Source organism: Phyllobates terribilis, unplaced genomic scaffold, assembly GCF_046119375.1.
Source record: "Phyllobates terribilis strain yellow unplaced genomic scaffold, ASM4611937v1 Scaffold_9__5_contigs__length_417890890, whole genome shotgun sequence".
Taxonomy (NCBI): domain Eukaryota; kingdom Metazoa; phylum Chordata; class Amphibia; order Anura; family Dendrobatidae; genus Phyllobates; species Phyllobates terribilis.
In genome coordinates this window covers 276,445,323-276,461,212 of record NW_027362769.1, presented here as the reverse complement: position 1 = coordinate 276,461,212, position 15,890 = coordinate 276,445,323, and the positions used below count along the sequence as shown (strand labels likewise).

At 44.0% G+C, this 15,890-nt stretch overlaps 1 protein-coding gene across 2 annotated transcripts in view; it reads left to right on the top strand.

Moving 5' to 3' along the window:
• PGAP1 (post-GPI attachment to proteins inositol deacylase 1) overlaps positions 1 to 15,890 on the top strand; it is a 1,100,814-nt gene that overhangs the window by 546,964 nt on the left and 537,960 nt on the right. For both annotated transcript variants that reach the window (XM_073647815.1, XM_073647814.1), the window contains exon 14: positions 716 to 791. In XM_073647815.1, the coding sequence (XP_073503916.1) occupies positions 716 to 791 (76 nt within the window). The remainder of the gene's footprint in view (positions 1 to 715; positions 792 to 15,890) is intronic.

The following is a 15,890-nucleotide window of genomic DNA, read 5'->3' as shown; positions in this document are numbered from 1 at the left end:
TCCTTCATGACAGCACCGTTATATTCCCTCCCCTACTCCTCATGTTAATGTGAATGAAACATTGGTAAATTTAATAAAATAGAGTTGCATCCATCCTGGTGTGATGATTGTTACAAACACTGAGGGTGAGGGGGGGGTGCTTTTAACCTCTTATGTGTTTCTTGTCCCTAGAGGATCAGAGGAACTAACGCCTGTCGTGCTGTCATAATGGACTCCTGGAAACATAATTACGGGTAGGAATAATTCCTATTTTTCTGATTAGCTATGTTTCTTTCCTCATTTGCAGGACCTTAGGTATCCATGGTTACGACCACTAGCAATTAGCTGTCACTATATCATTTTTCGTAACCATGGATACCTGAGGTCCTGCAATGCCTACACATGAGGAAAGAGGCATAGTGAATCAGAAGAACTATACTACATTTCTAATTGGAGATATTTGCTAATATTATACCTACCACATATTGGGATAGGATCTTGAAGATGGTAATACCTCTTTAAGTTTTAACATTGACTTGTAAAAGTGGTTTGTCACCATGACAGCATAATTTAGATAGACACAACCTTGACTCTCTTTACCACACAGTATAATAAAATTTAGTTATGGTCAACTGCTGTATTTTATATCCCTGATTTAGGTGTTGGCACAATAATGCATTTGTATACAGACATATTTTTCTAGTATTGATGTCTGAAAGTATTCTTGTTACATTAGTTTTCAGTGGCGTGTGAATTCCTAAATGAAGAGCTGAAAACCACACAGTTGCCTGTTACACATGCATTTTCGTTTGGTATGTACAAATTCTTATAGCATGCCGGAGTATTTGGTGCATGAAAAATATAGCGATGTACCATGTTAGCCAGTAGATAGAATAATATTAATCCAATAGAGAGGAGATGATGAAAAGCTGCACTCACCGTTTTTGTAAAAATAAGAGTCCTTTATTTCATATTCGGATAAAATGAATGGAAAGCAGGGAGTGCGGGGAGGAGGTGGACGACAGCTGTTTCACGCTCTAACTAGCGCTTCTGCGTGTCCATGTGAAGAATAATATTAAAAATTGAGAGTCCAAATGCGAAGGTTGACTTATTCGAGACAATGTGGGCTCCCTTGGATTCTTTCTTGGATTATTTCTGGGCCCAACAAAATATATAGACCCTTGATTCCCATTACTTTCCCTTATCTTTCCCTTCATTCAAGGCTTTCATAATCAGTGTTGTCTCTAAGTTGTGTCAATATTATGACTTAATAATGTGGTCATTTTTTTATTTTCTAATAGTATAAATTTTAAATAAGCCTCAACAGCGCTACTCCCTTGTTATGTTTCTTGATTTGCAATATTTTATTTCTGGGATCTTCTGAAGTGTTCTACATGTATGATTTACCTCAGTATTCTGATTTTCGATTACATATTTTTGAATTGTGTTGTATGTTATCTATGTTTATATGCTAATAAAAATGACTGTTTAAAAAAAATTGAGAGTCGTCAGTGGTTTAATGGCTAACTGAAAAGATGGTAACATAACGCAATCTATCGAGACTACTCAGGTCTCTACTAAGAGACCTGAGTAGTCTCAAATGTTTGCTACTTGTTATCAACTCTTCAGTTAACCATTAAAAGTTATCAACCATGGAGTTCTCTTAATTTTTAATAATTTTCTATTAGTATTTGTTAGCATCATGGAGCATAGGTATTTTAAAGTAGAGCTGTCATTGAGTTTTTATAACCTAAACTAATGCCAACTATATAAAGACACCGTATTGCTCATTACATCTATACCTTTAGTTTAGAAACCTGAGTTTACATTTTAGAGAAATTTTTATGTTGAATTGTTATGCAAATGAGACGCAAGTACAGTGGGTGGGCACATCTTACAGCTCTGCTGCCTCTCTTCCCTATTCTGCTCCTGCCACATGTCTCCTCTTAGTAATTGACAGGTCACTCTTAAGTGACCTGCCTTTCCAGCTCGAGATCTAGTGAAAGCGCCGTCAATGACCATGTAATTTTTTCCTGCTGTCTGTGCTAATTGTTCTTTTGAAGAATACTGTCACTGTGTGTCTGGCATGATCTCCAAACTATGCAGTATCAATCAGGAGAAAGGTGCAAAAATATTTCCAAGGTATTACATATACCATGGAATGTGGTGAAGATGGTCATAAGAAGTGGGTTAAAAATTGGGACAATGGTAACATTACCTAGAACTGGACATCATTCAAAATGTGATTTAAAGTCAAGAAAAAAATGAATCCAGGAGGCTGCAAAGTGGCCTACAGCAACATTAAAGGAGCTGCAGAAATTTCTGTTAAGTACTGTTTGAGTACTCCATGTGACAATCTCCCATATTCTTCATATAACAACCAATATATATAATATCCGACAAGGGGTCAATGTATTAAAAAAGACCTTTATTATAATAGCAATTTGAGTACATGGCGGCAAAGAAAAGAGCGTACACACATATATAGTAATACCATATACTAGTGAATATAATGTGAATATTTAAATTGCAAAGACATATTTCAATTGCAAAGACACCTGGGCTGGATAATGGTAGCTCAAATTTAACTAATACATACTAGTAGTATATCCTAGATCCCATGGTAAAGGATATAATCCTAAGTAGTGGAAGCCAATATAGGCATTCTCAAGAGGTGATCTTTAGGTGTATATCTGTCTTTCTATCAGGGGATGTATTATATCAAACTAAATTAATTCCCAAGTACCAATAGTGTTATATAGCATTCATTCATACCTGGTATATAGTGTCTGCACATATAGCAGTAGCTCTGGATACAATAGTCCTACTCTTAGTGTGGCGCTCGCCCCGACGCGCGTTTCGGTGCGTCCTTCATCAGGGGGTGACGTCAGACTCCAAGTGCCAGGTTTAAAAAGAGGCTGCCAACCAATGGGGGGTGAGCAGGGAGGTAACACAGGATATTCCCGGCGCATGCCGAGATCCCTCCGCAACAGGCGCCATGCAGCTAAGGCGGCCGGGCCACGTGAGTGGTCACATGACTCGTCGCTCAGGACACACGGTCACGTGCAGTCACGTGACCGCAGGTCCTATGCCGCATAAAGACGCCCGCACCGGTGGAAGCCCGGAGCGACCTAGAAACACCCGCGTATCCCTGCTCATCAACATTCCGGCAGAAAAGAAAATGTATGTATGAAGCAGCATGGTTATATCTAGCATTATAACTTATATGCCTATGAAACCTATCTAAATGGATCAATGTACATATGTATGGCACCACATTAAAGTATGTATTAAAGTGCAATGTGAATAAATTAGTCAATTTGTGCATAATTATCTATATATATAATCGTCTTATCCCGTCTGTCTGTCTGTCCAGGAAATCCCGCGTCGCTCATGGGTCCGGCAGCGGCCAATCAGCGCCGGGGGATTTCTAAAAAAAGATGGCGGCCGTTAGCGGCTCATCTGCGGGACGGAGCTGAGCGGCGATGCAGCCGGGAGATGACCAGCGCGAGGCGCTCATCTCCCGGCCGGCAACAGCAGAAGGAACCCGAACGCCGGACCCATCTGGGGGACGGAGATGCAGCCGGAAGATGAGCGGCGCGAGGCGTTCATCTCCCGGCCCGTAGCAGCGGAAGGACCGCCGGCGTCGCTGACCTCCATGCGGAAGGGAGGACCGGGGACCAGCGCAGCGGGTCAGGATACTTCTGCTGCGAGCGCCCGCTCATGTCCCGGGTTCTCGCAGCGGAAGTAGCCGCACAGGCAGCGCCGCTCCCCGGTCCTCACCAAGACGATTCGATGATTGGTCGTGGTCTTCGGACCCGACCAATCACTGATCTTAGCGCAAAGCTTAAACACCGCTGTGCTGATTGGTCGCCGACGCTGCCCGCGACCAATCACCGATTTGGGCGCCAATTTTGAATATCGGCCGCGACCAATCACCACAGCGGTGCTTAAATGTGGAGCCAAGATCGGTGATTGGTCGCGGCCGATATTTAAATTTGGCGCCCAAATCGGTGATTGGTCGCGGCGGATATTTCAATTTGGCGCCCAAATCGGTGATTGGTCGCGGTCAGCGTCCGCGACCAATTAGCACAATAGTGTTTAACTTTGGCGCCAAGATCAGTCATTGGTCGCGGGCCAAGACAGCGACCAATCACCGATTTGTGCGGCAGATTTAAATAGCGGCCGAGACCAATTGGATGTCAGCGCCGCTGCCTGTGCGGATACTTCCGCTCCGAGAACCCGGGACATGAGCGGGCGCTCGCAGCAGAAGTATCCCGACCCGCAGCGCCACTCCCCGGTCCTCCCTTCACACCCTAGCCGCTGATGTCCCCACAGTATCCGCATGGTGTTACAAAGGTCCGGACATTTGTGTTAAAAATCGCTGATTGGTCGCGGGCGCTGCCCGCGACCAATCACCGATTTGGGCGCCAAATTTAAATATCGGCCGCGACCAATCACCGATCTTGGCTCCACATTTAAACACCGTTGTACTGATTGGTCGCGGACGCTATTTAAATGTGCCGCCAAAATCGGTGATTGGTTGCGCACAGCGTCGGCGACCAATCAGCACAGCGGTGTTTGAATTTGCCGCCAAGATCGGTGATTGGTCGCGGCCAGCGCCAGCGACCAATCAGCGATTTTTAACACAAATGTCCGGACCTTTGTAACACCATGCGGATACTGTGGGGACATCAGCGGCTAGGGTGTGAAGGGAGGACCGGGGAGCGGCGCTGCGAGTCCGGATACTTCTGCTGCGAGCGCCCGCTCATGTCCCGGGTTCTTGCAGCGGAACTAAACGCACAGACCGCGGCGCTGACATCCATGCGGCTAGGGTGTGAAGGGAGGACCGGGGAGCGGCGCTGACATCCAATTGGTCGCGGCCGCTATTTAAATTTAAATGTGGCGCCAAAATCGGTGATTGGTCACGCCCAGCGTCGGCGACCAATCAGCAAAGCGGTGTTTAAATGTGGAGCCAAGATCGGTGATTGGTCGCGGCTGATATTTAAATTTGGCGCCCAAATCGGTGATTGGTCGCGAGCAGCCAGGGACCAATCAGCGATTTTTAACACAAATGTCCGGACCTTTGTAACACCATGCGGATACTGTGGGGACATCAGCGGCTAGGGTGTGAAGGGGGGAGCGGCGCTGCGGGTCGGGATACTTCTGCTCCGGGCGCCCGCTCATGTCCCGGGTTCTCGCAGCGGAAGTACCCGCACAGGCAGCGGCGCTCCCCCGTCCTCACTAATACGATTCCGCTCCCCGCTCCTCACCAATACGATTCGCTGATTGGTCGCGCTCTCCACACCCGACCAATCAGTGATCTTGGCGCTAAAGTTAAACACCGCTCTGCTGATTGGTCGCGTCCGCTGCCCGCAACCAATCACCGATTTGGGCGCCACATTTAAACACTGCTGTGCTGATTGGACGCGGACGCCGGACGCGTCCAATCAGCAAGATTGGCGCCAAATTTAAGCAACGCTCTGCTGATTGATCGCGGTCGCTGGCCGAGATCAATCGGCAGTATTGGCGCAAAATTTAAACACCGCTCTGCTGATTGGTCGCGGTTGTCAGCCGTGACCAGTCAGCAGTATTGGCGCCAAATTAAACCTCACTCTGCTGATTGGTCGCAACCACCGGCCGCGACCAATCTGCGTTTTTGGTGCCAAATTTAAACAACGCTTTGCTGATTGGTCACGGTCACCGGCCGAGACCAATCAGCAGCATTGGGGCCAAATGTAAACCCCGCTCTGCTGATTGGTCACGGTCGCCGGCCGCGAACAGTCAGCAGTATTGGCGCCAAATTTAAACCTCACTCTGCTGATTGGTCGCGGCCGGTGGTTGTGACCAATCTGGGCTTTTTGTGCCAAATTTAAACACCGCTCTGCTGATTGGTCGCGGTCGCGACTAATCAGCGATTTTGGTGCCAAATTTAAATACCGCACTGCTGATTGGTCGCGGCCGCCATCCGAGACCAATCAGCGAGATTGGCGCCAAATTTAAACAACGCTCTGCTGATTGTTCGCAGTCGTCGGCCTCGACCAATCAGCGATTTTGGCGCCAAATTTAAACAACTCTCTGCTGTTTGGTCGCGGCCGGCGACCAATCTGCGATTTTGGCGCCGAATTTAAACCCCGCTCTGCATCACTCTGCTGATTGGTCGCGGTCGGCGGCCACGACCAGTCAGCAGTATTGGCGCCAAATTTAAACACCGCTCGGCTGATTGGTCGCGACTAATCAGCGATTTTGGTGCCAAATTTAAACACGCTCTCCAGTCCTCACTAACACGGTTCGCTGATTGGTCGCGGCCGCCGCCCGCGACCAGTCATCGATATTGCCGCCAAATTTAAACACCGCTTTGCTGATTGGTCGCGTTCGGCAAACGCAACCAATCAGCGATTTTGGCGCCAAATTTAAACACAGCTCTGCTGATTGCACCCGGTCGGCCGCATACCTATTCTAGAATACCCGATGCATTAGAATCGGGCCACCATCTAGTTACAATATAATACAAAAAGTGATATATTAAGAACTCTAAAAACGTGTACATATATGAGTCCTTAAACATTACATGATTAGAGACAATAGTGATATATCTTTGTACATAAATGAGCACCACAATATATTACACCAATCCATACATTGTGCAACACTGATAAAAATATATAATAAAGACATCCATATCATCCAAAAGGCAAGTGAATAAATTAATTATACGTAGTACATCATAGCAATAGATCAATACTACAGTAAACGACAATGTACAACCACATATGCATACACACACACACACACACATGCATATACATGTGTGTGTATATATATATATACATACACATACGTATACGCATAACTAAATATTACATGATTACCAAAATACACCATCATTGGATACAAAGTGCACTAGTGGATAATAGATAATAATGGTCCACATACAGTGTAATCAAACACACCATGTGGGCCACATAAGTAAACAACTTGACTCCACGTGACTGTGTGTCCTGGGCGACGAGTCATGTGACCCCTCACGTGGCCCGGCCGCCTTAGCTGCATGGCGCCTGTTGCGGAGGGATCCCGGCATGCGCCGGGAATATCCTGCGTTACCTCCCTGCTCACCCCCCATTGGTTGGCAGCCTCTTTTTAAACCTGGCACTTGGAGTCTGACGTCACCCCCTGATGAAGGACGCACCGAAACGCGCGTCGGGGAGAGCGCCACACTAAGAGTAGGACTATTGTATCCAGAGCTACTGCTATATGTGCAGACACTATATACCAGGTATGAATGAATGCTATATAACACTATTGGGAATTAATTTAGTTTGATATAATACATCCCCTGATATATATATATATATACACCTAAAGATCACCTCTTGAGAATGCCTATATTGGCTTCCACTACTTAGGATTATATCCTTTACCATGGGATCTAGGATATACTACTAGTATGTATTAGTTAAATTGGAGCTACCATTATCCAGCCCAGGTGTCTTTGCAATTGAAATATGTCTTTGCAATTTAAATATTCACATTATACTCACTAGTATATAGTATTACTATACATGTGTGTGCGCTCTTTTCTTTGCCGCCATGTACCCAAATTGCTATAATAAAGGTCTTTTTTAATACATTGACCCCTTGTCGGATATTTTATATATTGGTTGTTGTTGTTGTTTTCTTCCGATTGGTCTACCAATCTATCTAGCAGATATACATTTTGTTATTATGTGGACTAATTGGACCATTAAGAATATATATAAATACAAATGTATATCATCTGCTTGTCCTTTGCAATATTTTTCCTATATTCTTCATATGTCTGACCTGTGGGGTAAGGTGGCAAGAAGGTCACCTTTTTTCACAAAGAAAAATGTCCAAATCTGGCTGGGTTTATCCAAAACCTACATAAAGTCTGCCAAAAGCATGTGGGAAGCATGTTATGGTATAATGAGATCATGATTTAACTTTTTGGTCATAATTTCAAAAGGTATATTTGGGACAAAGCCAACACTGCGCATGACCGAAACAACACCATACCCACAGTGGCGCATGGTAGATGCAGCATTTTCCTTTGGAGCTTTTTTCAGCAATTTGGAGTGGGTACTTAGTCATGAGATAGAGGGAGTTTGAACCTTTCCAAATATCAGTCAATTTTGCGTCAAAACCTTCAGGTCTGTGCTAAAAGGCTGAATATAAAATGGAATTTTGCTTTTCAGCATGACGACTTTAAGCATATCTCCAAACTAAGAATGGTTTCACCCAAATAATAATAATGTTTTGGAATGGCCCAGCCAGAGGCCAGACCTGAATCCAATTGAAAATCTGTGGGTTCTTATTAAGATGGCTGTTACACAGGAAATGCCCTCGCAACCTGACAGATTGGAATGCTACTGCAAGGAAGAGTGGGCAAAGATTGCCAATTCTACACCGCGTGCAGAATTATTAGGCAAATGCGTATTTTGATCACTTTGATACTTTTTATACATGTTGTCCTACTCCAAGGTGCATAGGCTTGAGAGCCAACTACCAATTAAGTAAATCTGGTGATGTGCATCTCTGTAATGAGGAGGGGTGTTGACTAATGACATCAACACCCTATATAAGGTGTGCTTAATTATTAGGCAACTTCCTTTCCTTTGGCAAAATGGGTCAGAAGAGAGATTTGACGGGCTCTGAAAAGTCCAAAATTGTGAGATGTCTTGCAGAGGGATGCAGCCGTCTTGAAATTTCCAAACTTTTGAAGCGTGATCACCGAACAATCAAGCGTTTCATGGCAAATAGCCAACAGGGTCGCAAGAAGCGTTTTGGCCAAAAAAGGCGCAAAATAACTGCCCATGAATTGAGGAAAATCAAGCATGAAGCTGCCAAGATGCCATTCGCCACCAGTTTTGCCACATTTCCGAGCTGCAACGTTACTGGAGTATCAAAAAGCACAAGGTGGGCGATACTCAGGGACATGGCCAAGGTAAGAGAGGCTGAAAAACGACCACCTTTGAACAAGAAACAAAAGATAAAACGTCAAGAATGGGTCAAGAAATATCTTAAGACTGATTTTTCAAAGGTTTTATGGACTGATGAAATGAGCGTGACTCTTGATGGGCCAGATGGATGGGCTAGAGGCTGGATCAATAAAGGGCAGAGAGCTCCACTCCGACTCAGACGCCAGCAAGGTGGAGGTGGGGTACTGGTATGGGCTGGTATCATCAAAGATGAACTTGTGGGACCTTTTCAGGTTGAGGATGGAGTGAAGCTCAACTCCCAGACCCACTGCCAGTTTCTGGAAGACAGCTTCTTCAAGCAGTGGTACAGGAAGAAGTCGGTATCATTCAAGAAAAACATGATTTTCATGCAGGACAATGCTCCATCACATGCATCCAACTACTTCACCCCGTGGCTGGACAGTAAAGGTCTAAAAGAAGAAAAAATAATGACATGGCGCCCTTGTTCACCTGATCTGAACCCCATATAGAACCTGTGGTCCATCATAAAATGTGAGATCTACAGGGAGGGAAAACAATACACCTCTCGGAACAGTGTCTGGGAGGCTGTGGTGACTGCTGCACGCAATGTTGATCGAAAACAGATCAAGCAACTGACAGAATCTATGGATGGAAGGCTGTTGAGTGTCATCATAAAGAAAGGTGGCTATATTGATCACTATTTTTTTGGGTTTTTGTTTTTGCATGTCAGAAATGTTTATTTCTAAATTTTGTGCACTGATATTGGTTTACCTGATGAAAATAAACAAGTGAGAAGGATTATATTTGGTTTTTTATAAAGTTGCCTAATAATTCTGCACAATAATAGTTACCTACACAAACAGATATCCTCCTAAGATAGCCAAATCTAGAAAAAAAAAACACTCCAACTTCCAAAAATATTAAGCTTGGATATTTGAGTCTTTTGGGTTGATTGAGAATATAGTGTTGATCAATAATAAAAATAATCCTCTAAAATACAACTTTCCTAATAATTCTGCACACAAGATATGCCATGCTGATAGACTCCCACTCAAAAAGGCTGAATGATGTCATAAATTCAAAGAATACTTCAACAAAGTATTAGTTTAAGGGTGTTCAACCACAATATTTTAGTTCCTAGTTAGCTTCACGCAGCCATTTTCTGTTTTTTCTTTTTCATTTTTTCCTCTTTTTCCAAGAGCCATAACTTTATAGTTTTTTCTTCCACATAGCCACATGAAGGCTTGTTTTTGGTGGGATGAATTGTACTTTTGATTGACACCATTCATTTTATCATGTGATGATGCATTGTAAAGCGGGAAAAAATGCAAGTGCATCGAGATTGCAAAAAATGTGCGAGTCAACAATGTTTTTTTTATTTACCATATTCATTGTATGGTAAGTCTGACCTGGCAATATGATTTTCTAGGTCTGTGCAATTACACAGATGCCAAACATGTGTAGTTGTTGTTTTTTTAATTAAGTGGTGAAAATTTTTTTTGAAATTTATAAAAAAAAAAAAAAAAAAAAATATTGATTGTGTCAAAATTTTGTGAGACCCGTTCTCAATTTTCGGGATATGGGGCTTTTTTTTAGATATAATGTTTTGATTGCCTCTTTTTGCAATATTGTGGTTGCCAAAAAAAAACGTAATTCTGGCATTTTAATATTTTCTTTTATTGCTCTGTTTACCGATTGTATTTATTTATTTTATATTTTGATAGATTAGACTTTTGTAAATGCAGTAATACAAAATGTGTTATTTTTACTTTCAAATGGGGCAAAAAAGGGTGATCGAACTGTTATATATATATATTTTTTTTTTAAAAAAATGAAAAACATTTTTCATCACTTTTTACTTTTTCTTAGTCCTTTTAGGGGACTTGAACCTGTGATAATGTGATCGCTTGTGTGATACACAGCAGTGCTACAGCACTGCTATGTATAGTCAAAAATTTCAGTCTCCTGTGAACTGACTTTCACAGTAGTGCCGTAATGACAGGCAGTCCACAGTTGTCATGGCAACTAATCAGCTCCCCACAGTTATGTCACAGGCACGCCAATGGGTGTATAGAATGCTGCACTCTCCTGCCTGCGCGCATTAAATGCCACCGTCAGAGCTTGACAACGGCATTTAACTAGTTAACATCTCTGCTTCACATGCGGCTGTTAGAGACAGATGATGGCTGAAAAATTCGAGCCTCCATCAAAGTCAGGGACCTGGCATTTGACTTAACTGTACCTCATATGTCAACTTAACTGTACCTCATACGTCGGGAAGCGATTAAAGGTCTGAAATAATTCTTTGCATGATTTTTTTAAATGAGAAAAATTTGTCATTATAACTGAGATGTGTAGACTTTTTATATCCTCTGTAATCGGCATTATGGTGTCTTTACATTGCTTTACCCCTGAACACAATGATTGGCTGCCACAGTCATGTGCTTTGGTTGTGACATCATTTTTGCATCCATGTCAGCAGAGATCGGGGACAGCATTGAAGAAGTAGCACTTAGATGGGGATAGGGTAATAAGTAAGATTTTTTTTTAAGTTTTAAAAAAGTGAAAAGGTGGAAAACGCCTTTAAGGCTTGCATATGACTGTAGTGTATTAAACTGCTAAAACTGTTATTTTATTTTTAGGTCCCAAGATTATTATAATTTTCTGCCCATTAAAAGCACAGCATTAGGTTTGTGTGATTACCCCATAGAATGTTTCCCATGTACAGCATGTTGACAACCTAGGATCAACTACCCACTCATATTATGCATTAAAATCCACTCAAAAAGGCTTTTTCTAACAATTTAGGATTATATTACTTAAAATATTCCTGTCATTCACCTCTGAAGGTCCCAGGCGTTTGATGATGACATATTTTCTATCATGAGTTTACCTTTACACAGAGACTAGTGTTGAACGAGTATGTTCTATTAACCCTCGGGCTCGGGCCGAGCTTCGAGTATTTACAGCTGCTCGGTGATATGTTTGAATCGCTCCCGTGTGCATGATTTGCGACTGTTTGACAGTTTTATTACATGTGAGGAATGTCTATTTCTTACACATTCCTCACATGTAATAAAGCTGTCAAATAGTTGCAAATCATGCACACGGGAGCGATTTATACATATCACCGAGCAGCTGTAAATCCTCGGAGCTCGGCCCGAGCATACTCTGAACAGAACATACTCGCTCAACACTAATAGAGACCATATATTACCTGGTTTGCACCATCTATCACACCATTATTAAGTTGGAAGTGTTCTAGTGGCTCCACAACGAATGTAAGTGAATGCGTCCCGTCAATTCCTTTGCTACAACGCCAAAAATCTATATCCCTTGAATATTGGGTGTTATTCATTTGTGTACAATGGAGACACAACAATACCCAAAGCAAAATCCTTTTGAACCCAGGATGTCTCTTCCATGGAACAAAGGAGGCCCAGCACTTCTCCATCTATACGTAAATAAATCTCAATTTGTTTGTCTTTTTCCAGTAGATATCCTGTTTAAAACACCTGGACACTGCAGTAGGCCTCTGCTTCAAAAGATATTTTAATACGTTTTTCTCGCCCTAGCTCTAACTAGCTTCCTCTCTTCCCCATATGTTCAATGTGACATCTACTTCATAGAGTTTTAAGTGTAAGCTCTTCTCCCAATGTTTTATGTGAGGGTGACATCCGTAGATATGTTATGGATTTTAATTTTTTCATGGCACCTCTCCATTTTGGAAGATGCAAGGGAGGCTGATTTACAGATGGTCTCCCAAGCTCACCTTATGCCACAACCTCCTTGGATCCCACATTACCTATGTGGGACTCAGAGCTGGGCTTCTCTGTGTGGTTACACAGCTACTTCAGAGAGCTCTGAAATTCCTGGCTAGAGGTAGCCAGAAGTGACAGTAAGGCCCCAACCTCCCCAGAACCCTCTGGGACCTGCTCTGGGTCAGTAACTGATGATGAGGATCCAGAAGGCAGCGCGTTACCTGCATTCTGGGCACTCTGATTGCGGATGGCAGCTGCTATGCAGGCTATCTCCCTGGGGGATAACAAAACTTTCTCATCAACCTGACAAGCTGTGAGTAACCCTTTTTGTCACAGTGACGGACTGGGGATGACACTTCTCCTTCACACTGACAGGTTGTGGAACACACTTTCCCACCATCCTGACAAGCTGTGGGACACGCTATCCCACTATCTTGACGGACAGTGGGTAACACTGTTCCCTCACCCTGACCGGCTGTGGGACAGACTTTCCCACCGCCCTGGCAGACAGTGAGACGCACCATCCCGCCATCCGGACAGACAGTTGGTAACACTTTTCCCTCACCCTGAATGACTGTGAGACATTCTTTCCCATCATCCGGACAATCTGTGGATAAAAGCATGACAAAGGGAGTGTAATAAACCTGCATGTGTTTGGACCAAAACCATTTTGCCTTTGCGAATGCTACCTAATGCTTACCTACATTTGAGAGTGAATCCCTACAATTGGTGTTTGAAATGCTGGTGTGAAGTCCCAGAGAGCACAGGAGATTGCAGTGTAAAAATTTAATGTCCTGGGTAAAGGAAGCTACAGCATTGCAAACAGTCAAAAACTTGGAGGAGCTTGTTAAGTAATTAGTCCATGTGCAGCATCAGCAAATACAGCAGTACCAGCAGCAGACCCAACAGGAAACCAATAAACTCATAATCCCAGCAGTTTCATCAGCAGCAGGAGTTGTGGTAGCAGTTACACCAGCAGCAGCATCCACAACAGTTAAAGCAGGTTCAGCAGTAGCATTAGCAGCAGATGGCTTTTTTCGCAGAAGCTATCCGGGCCAGAGAGATGGCTCCACCCACCAGCCAAAGCAAAGATAATTGCTGGAGACGAATGGTACTGGAGGCCTTATGGGAAATGACTCTGGAAGACTGCATAGAGGCTTTGTTGACTGTATTTGAGAGAGTGACAGTCAAAGAGAAATTCCCCCCAGAGCAATGGGCAGAAGTCCTAGCTCCATACCTTATTGGTATTGCAGAATGCTTACTATGATCTTGCCCTGCAGGATGCCAAGGAGTACGACAAGCTGAAGGCCTAGATTATGGCACATTTGAGCATCGCTCTGGTAGGTCGGGCGCAGCGTGTGCTACCAAAGGGACTAACCTCCTTGGTCCTAGATGTTCAATTTGTTACACCTGGTGCATAAATTGCTGCAGCCTGAGACATATTCTCCACCACAGATAATGGAAAATGTGGTAGTTGAAAGATTTATCCACTAACTTATTAAGTCTGTTCTAAGCTGGGTTGCCCAAGGAGATCCCCAGAATGCAGATGACCTTGTGGGCCTCGTGGAACAATACTTGGCTATGGATAACTCCCTGAGCAACCATGTGAGCCAGAGGTCACATTTCTGGGAGACCCAAAAGAACGGAGTCCAAGTCTGAGGGGTACACACAGACCCAGAAGGGGTCAGAGCGGAGTTGAAAGAGTACATCTCGTGCCATTGTCTGTTGGAGGTGTCATGTCCTGGGTCATATATCAGCCAATTGTCCCTAAACTTCGGAGCCGATGGATTGTTCCGTTGGCTGGCTCTACTCCTGCTTCGCCTATCCTGCCTGCAGTGCTGTTCCTCATTCTGGGTCAGACCTCAGGAATGCCTGGTGAGTGCATGGTGCCCAAGTGATGGGACTTCTCTACTCAGAGAGTTTGGTCACCCTGGTAAGAGCCACATTCCCACATTTGTTTGTTACTGGGAAGAAAGTGGGGTGCTATTGTTATTGAACGTGACTTTGCGGTGTTCTGGGATCTATGGGCTAAAGCTGTAACACCCAGTGGTCCAGTATTCTGCCAGTAGTCAGCTAAGGTAACACAATCTCATGAGGTAAACAGTGATGTCTCTTTCACTGTACTGGCTAGAGTAGAGGATGAAGAAGCATCCCCTGTATCCAATATCCCTGACCTGGAGAAGGCCCCAAGACAAGTCAGGTACTACACAGGTCAGAGACTTAGCGTTAAAAGGTACTCTGGAAAATGTAAGTCTGTTAAACTGTGTAACCCAGGAGTCGGGAGCCGATAATCGTTTTCCACAATTTGTTAGGCATAATGATCTGATTTGTCAAGGGACTAAAGTGAGGGGCCAGCTGAAAAGGGTGCCTCCTCAAGGCACAAGGGGCACAATCCAGGGGATATAATCGGTTGGCTTGAGTGAGACAATTTAAGCCTGGGGATCGGGTACTTGTGTTAGTGCCCACAGAGGAGAACAGGTTCCTTAACCAGTGTCAGGATTCCTATAAGGTGATAGAAAAGGTGTGAGACATCAACTATAAAGTGCACCGATCTGGGAAAAGGAAGCCCTTTCCCATAAATTATGGCAACCTGCTAAAACCCCGAAGGGATAGGAACCCAATAGAAACCCTTTGCTTGTTGATCCAGTCAGAAGCCAACATTCCGGATGTCAAAGTAGCAGGAAATTTATCATCACCTCACAGACATCATGGCTGAAAATTTGTACCCAAAAATAGGGGCAGGGTATTGGAGTTACCAGGTCACACTTGTGTCATCTAACATGAACCTCCTATTCGAGTCAATTTAAAGCCATGTAGAATTCCTTAGGCCCACCAGGAGGTAGTCTCAGAGGAAGCAATGCTAAACTTGCCACACCCCCTCACAAAATCAGTTTTGGTAAAAAGGCCACCTGTAGCCACTGGGGGGTTGGCAGATTGTGCCCAGCCCTCGGCTTTGAGCAGAGGGGGGGAGGGTATGTTGTAATGCCAGGTAAGCTAGGGTTAAATTATTGCTTTGCAGGCTTTGATTCATGCCCTTGGTTAGCTCTCCATATAACCAGGCTAGGTGTTCATCGAAGTCACTTTGCTGGGAAAACTGAGCAGACTGGAGGTGTATTGGAACTATATACACACCAGAATCTCTCTCTGAGAAGAGTCTGCACAGGCCGTGTGCATAGAACCGCAAGTATCA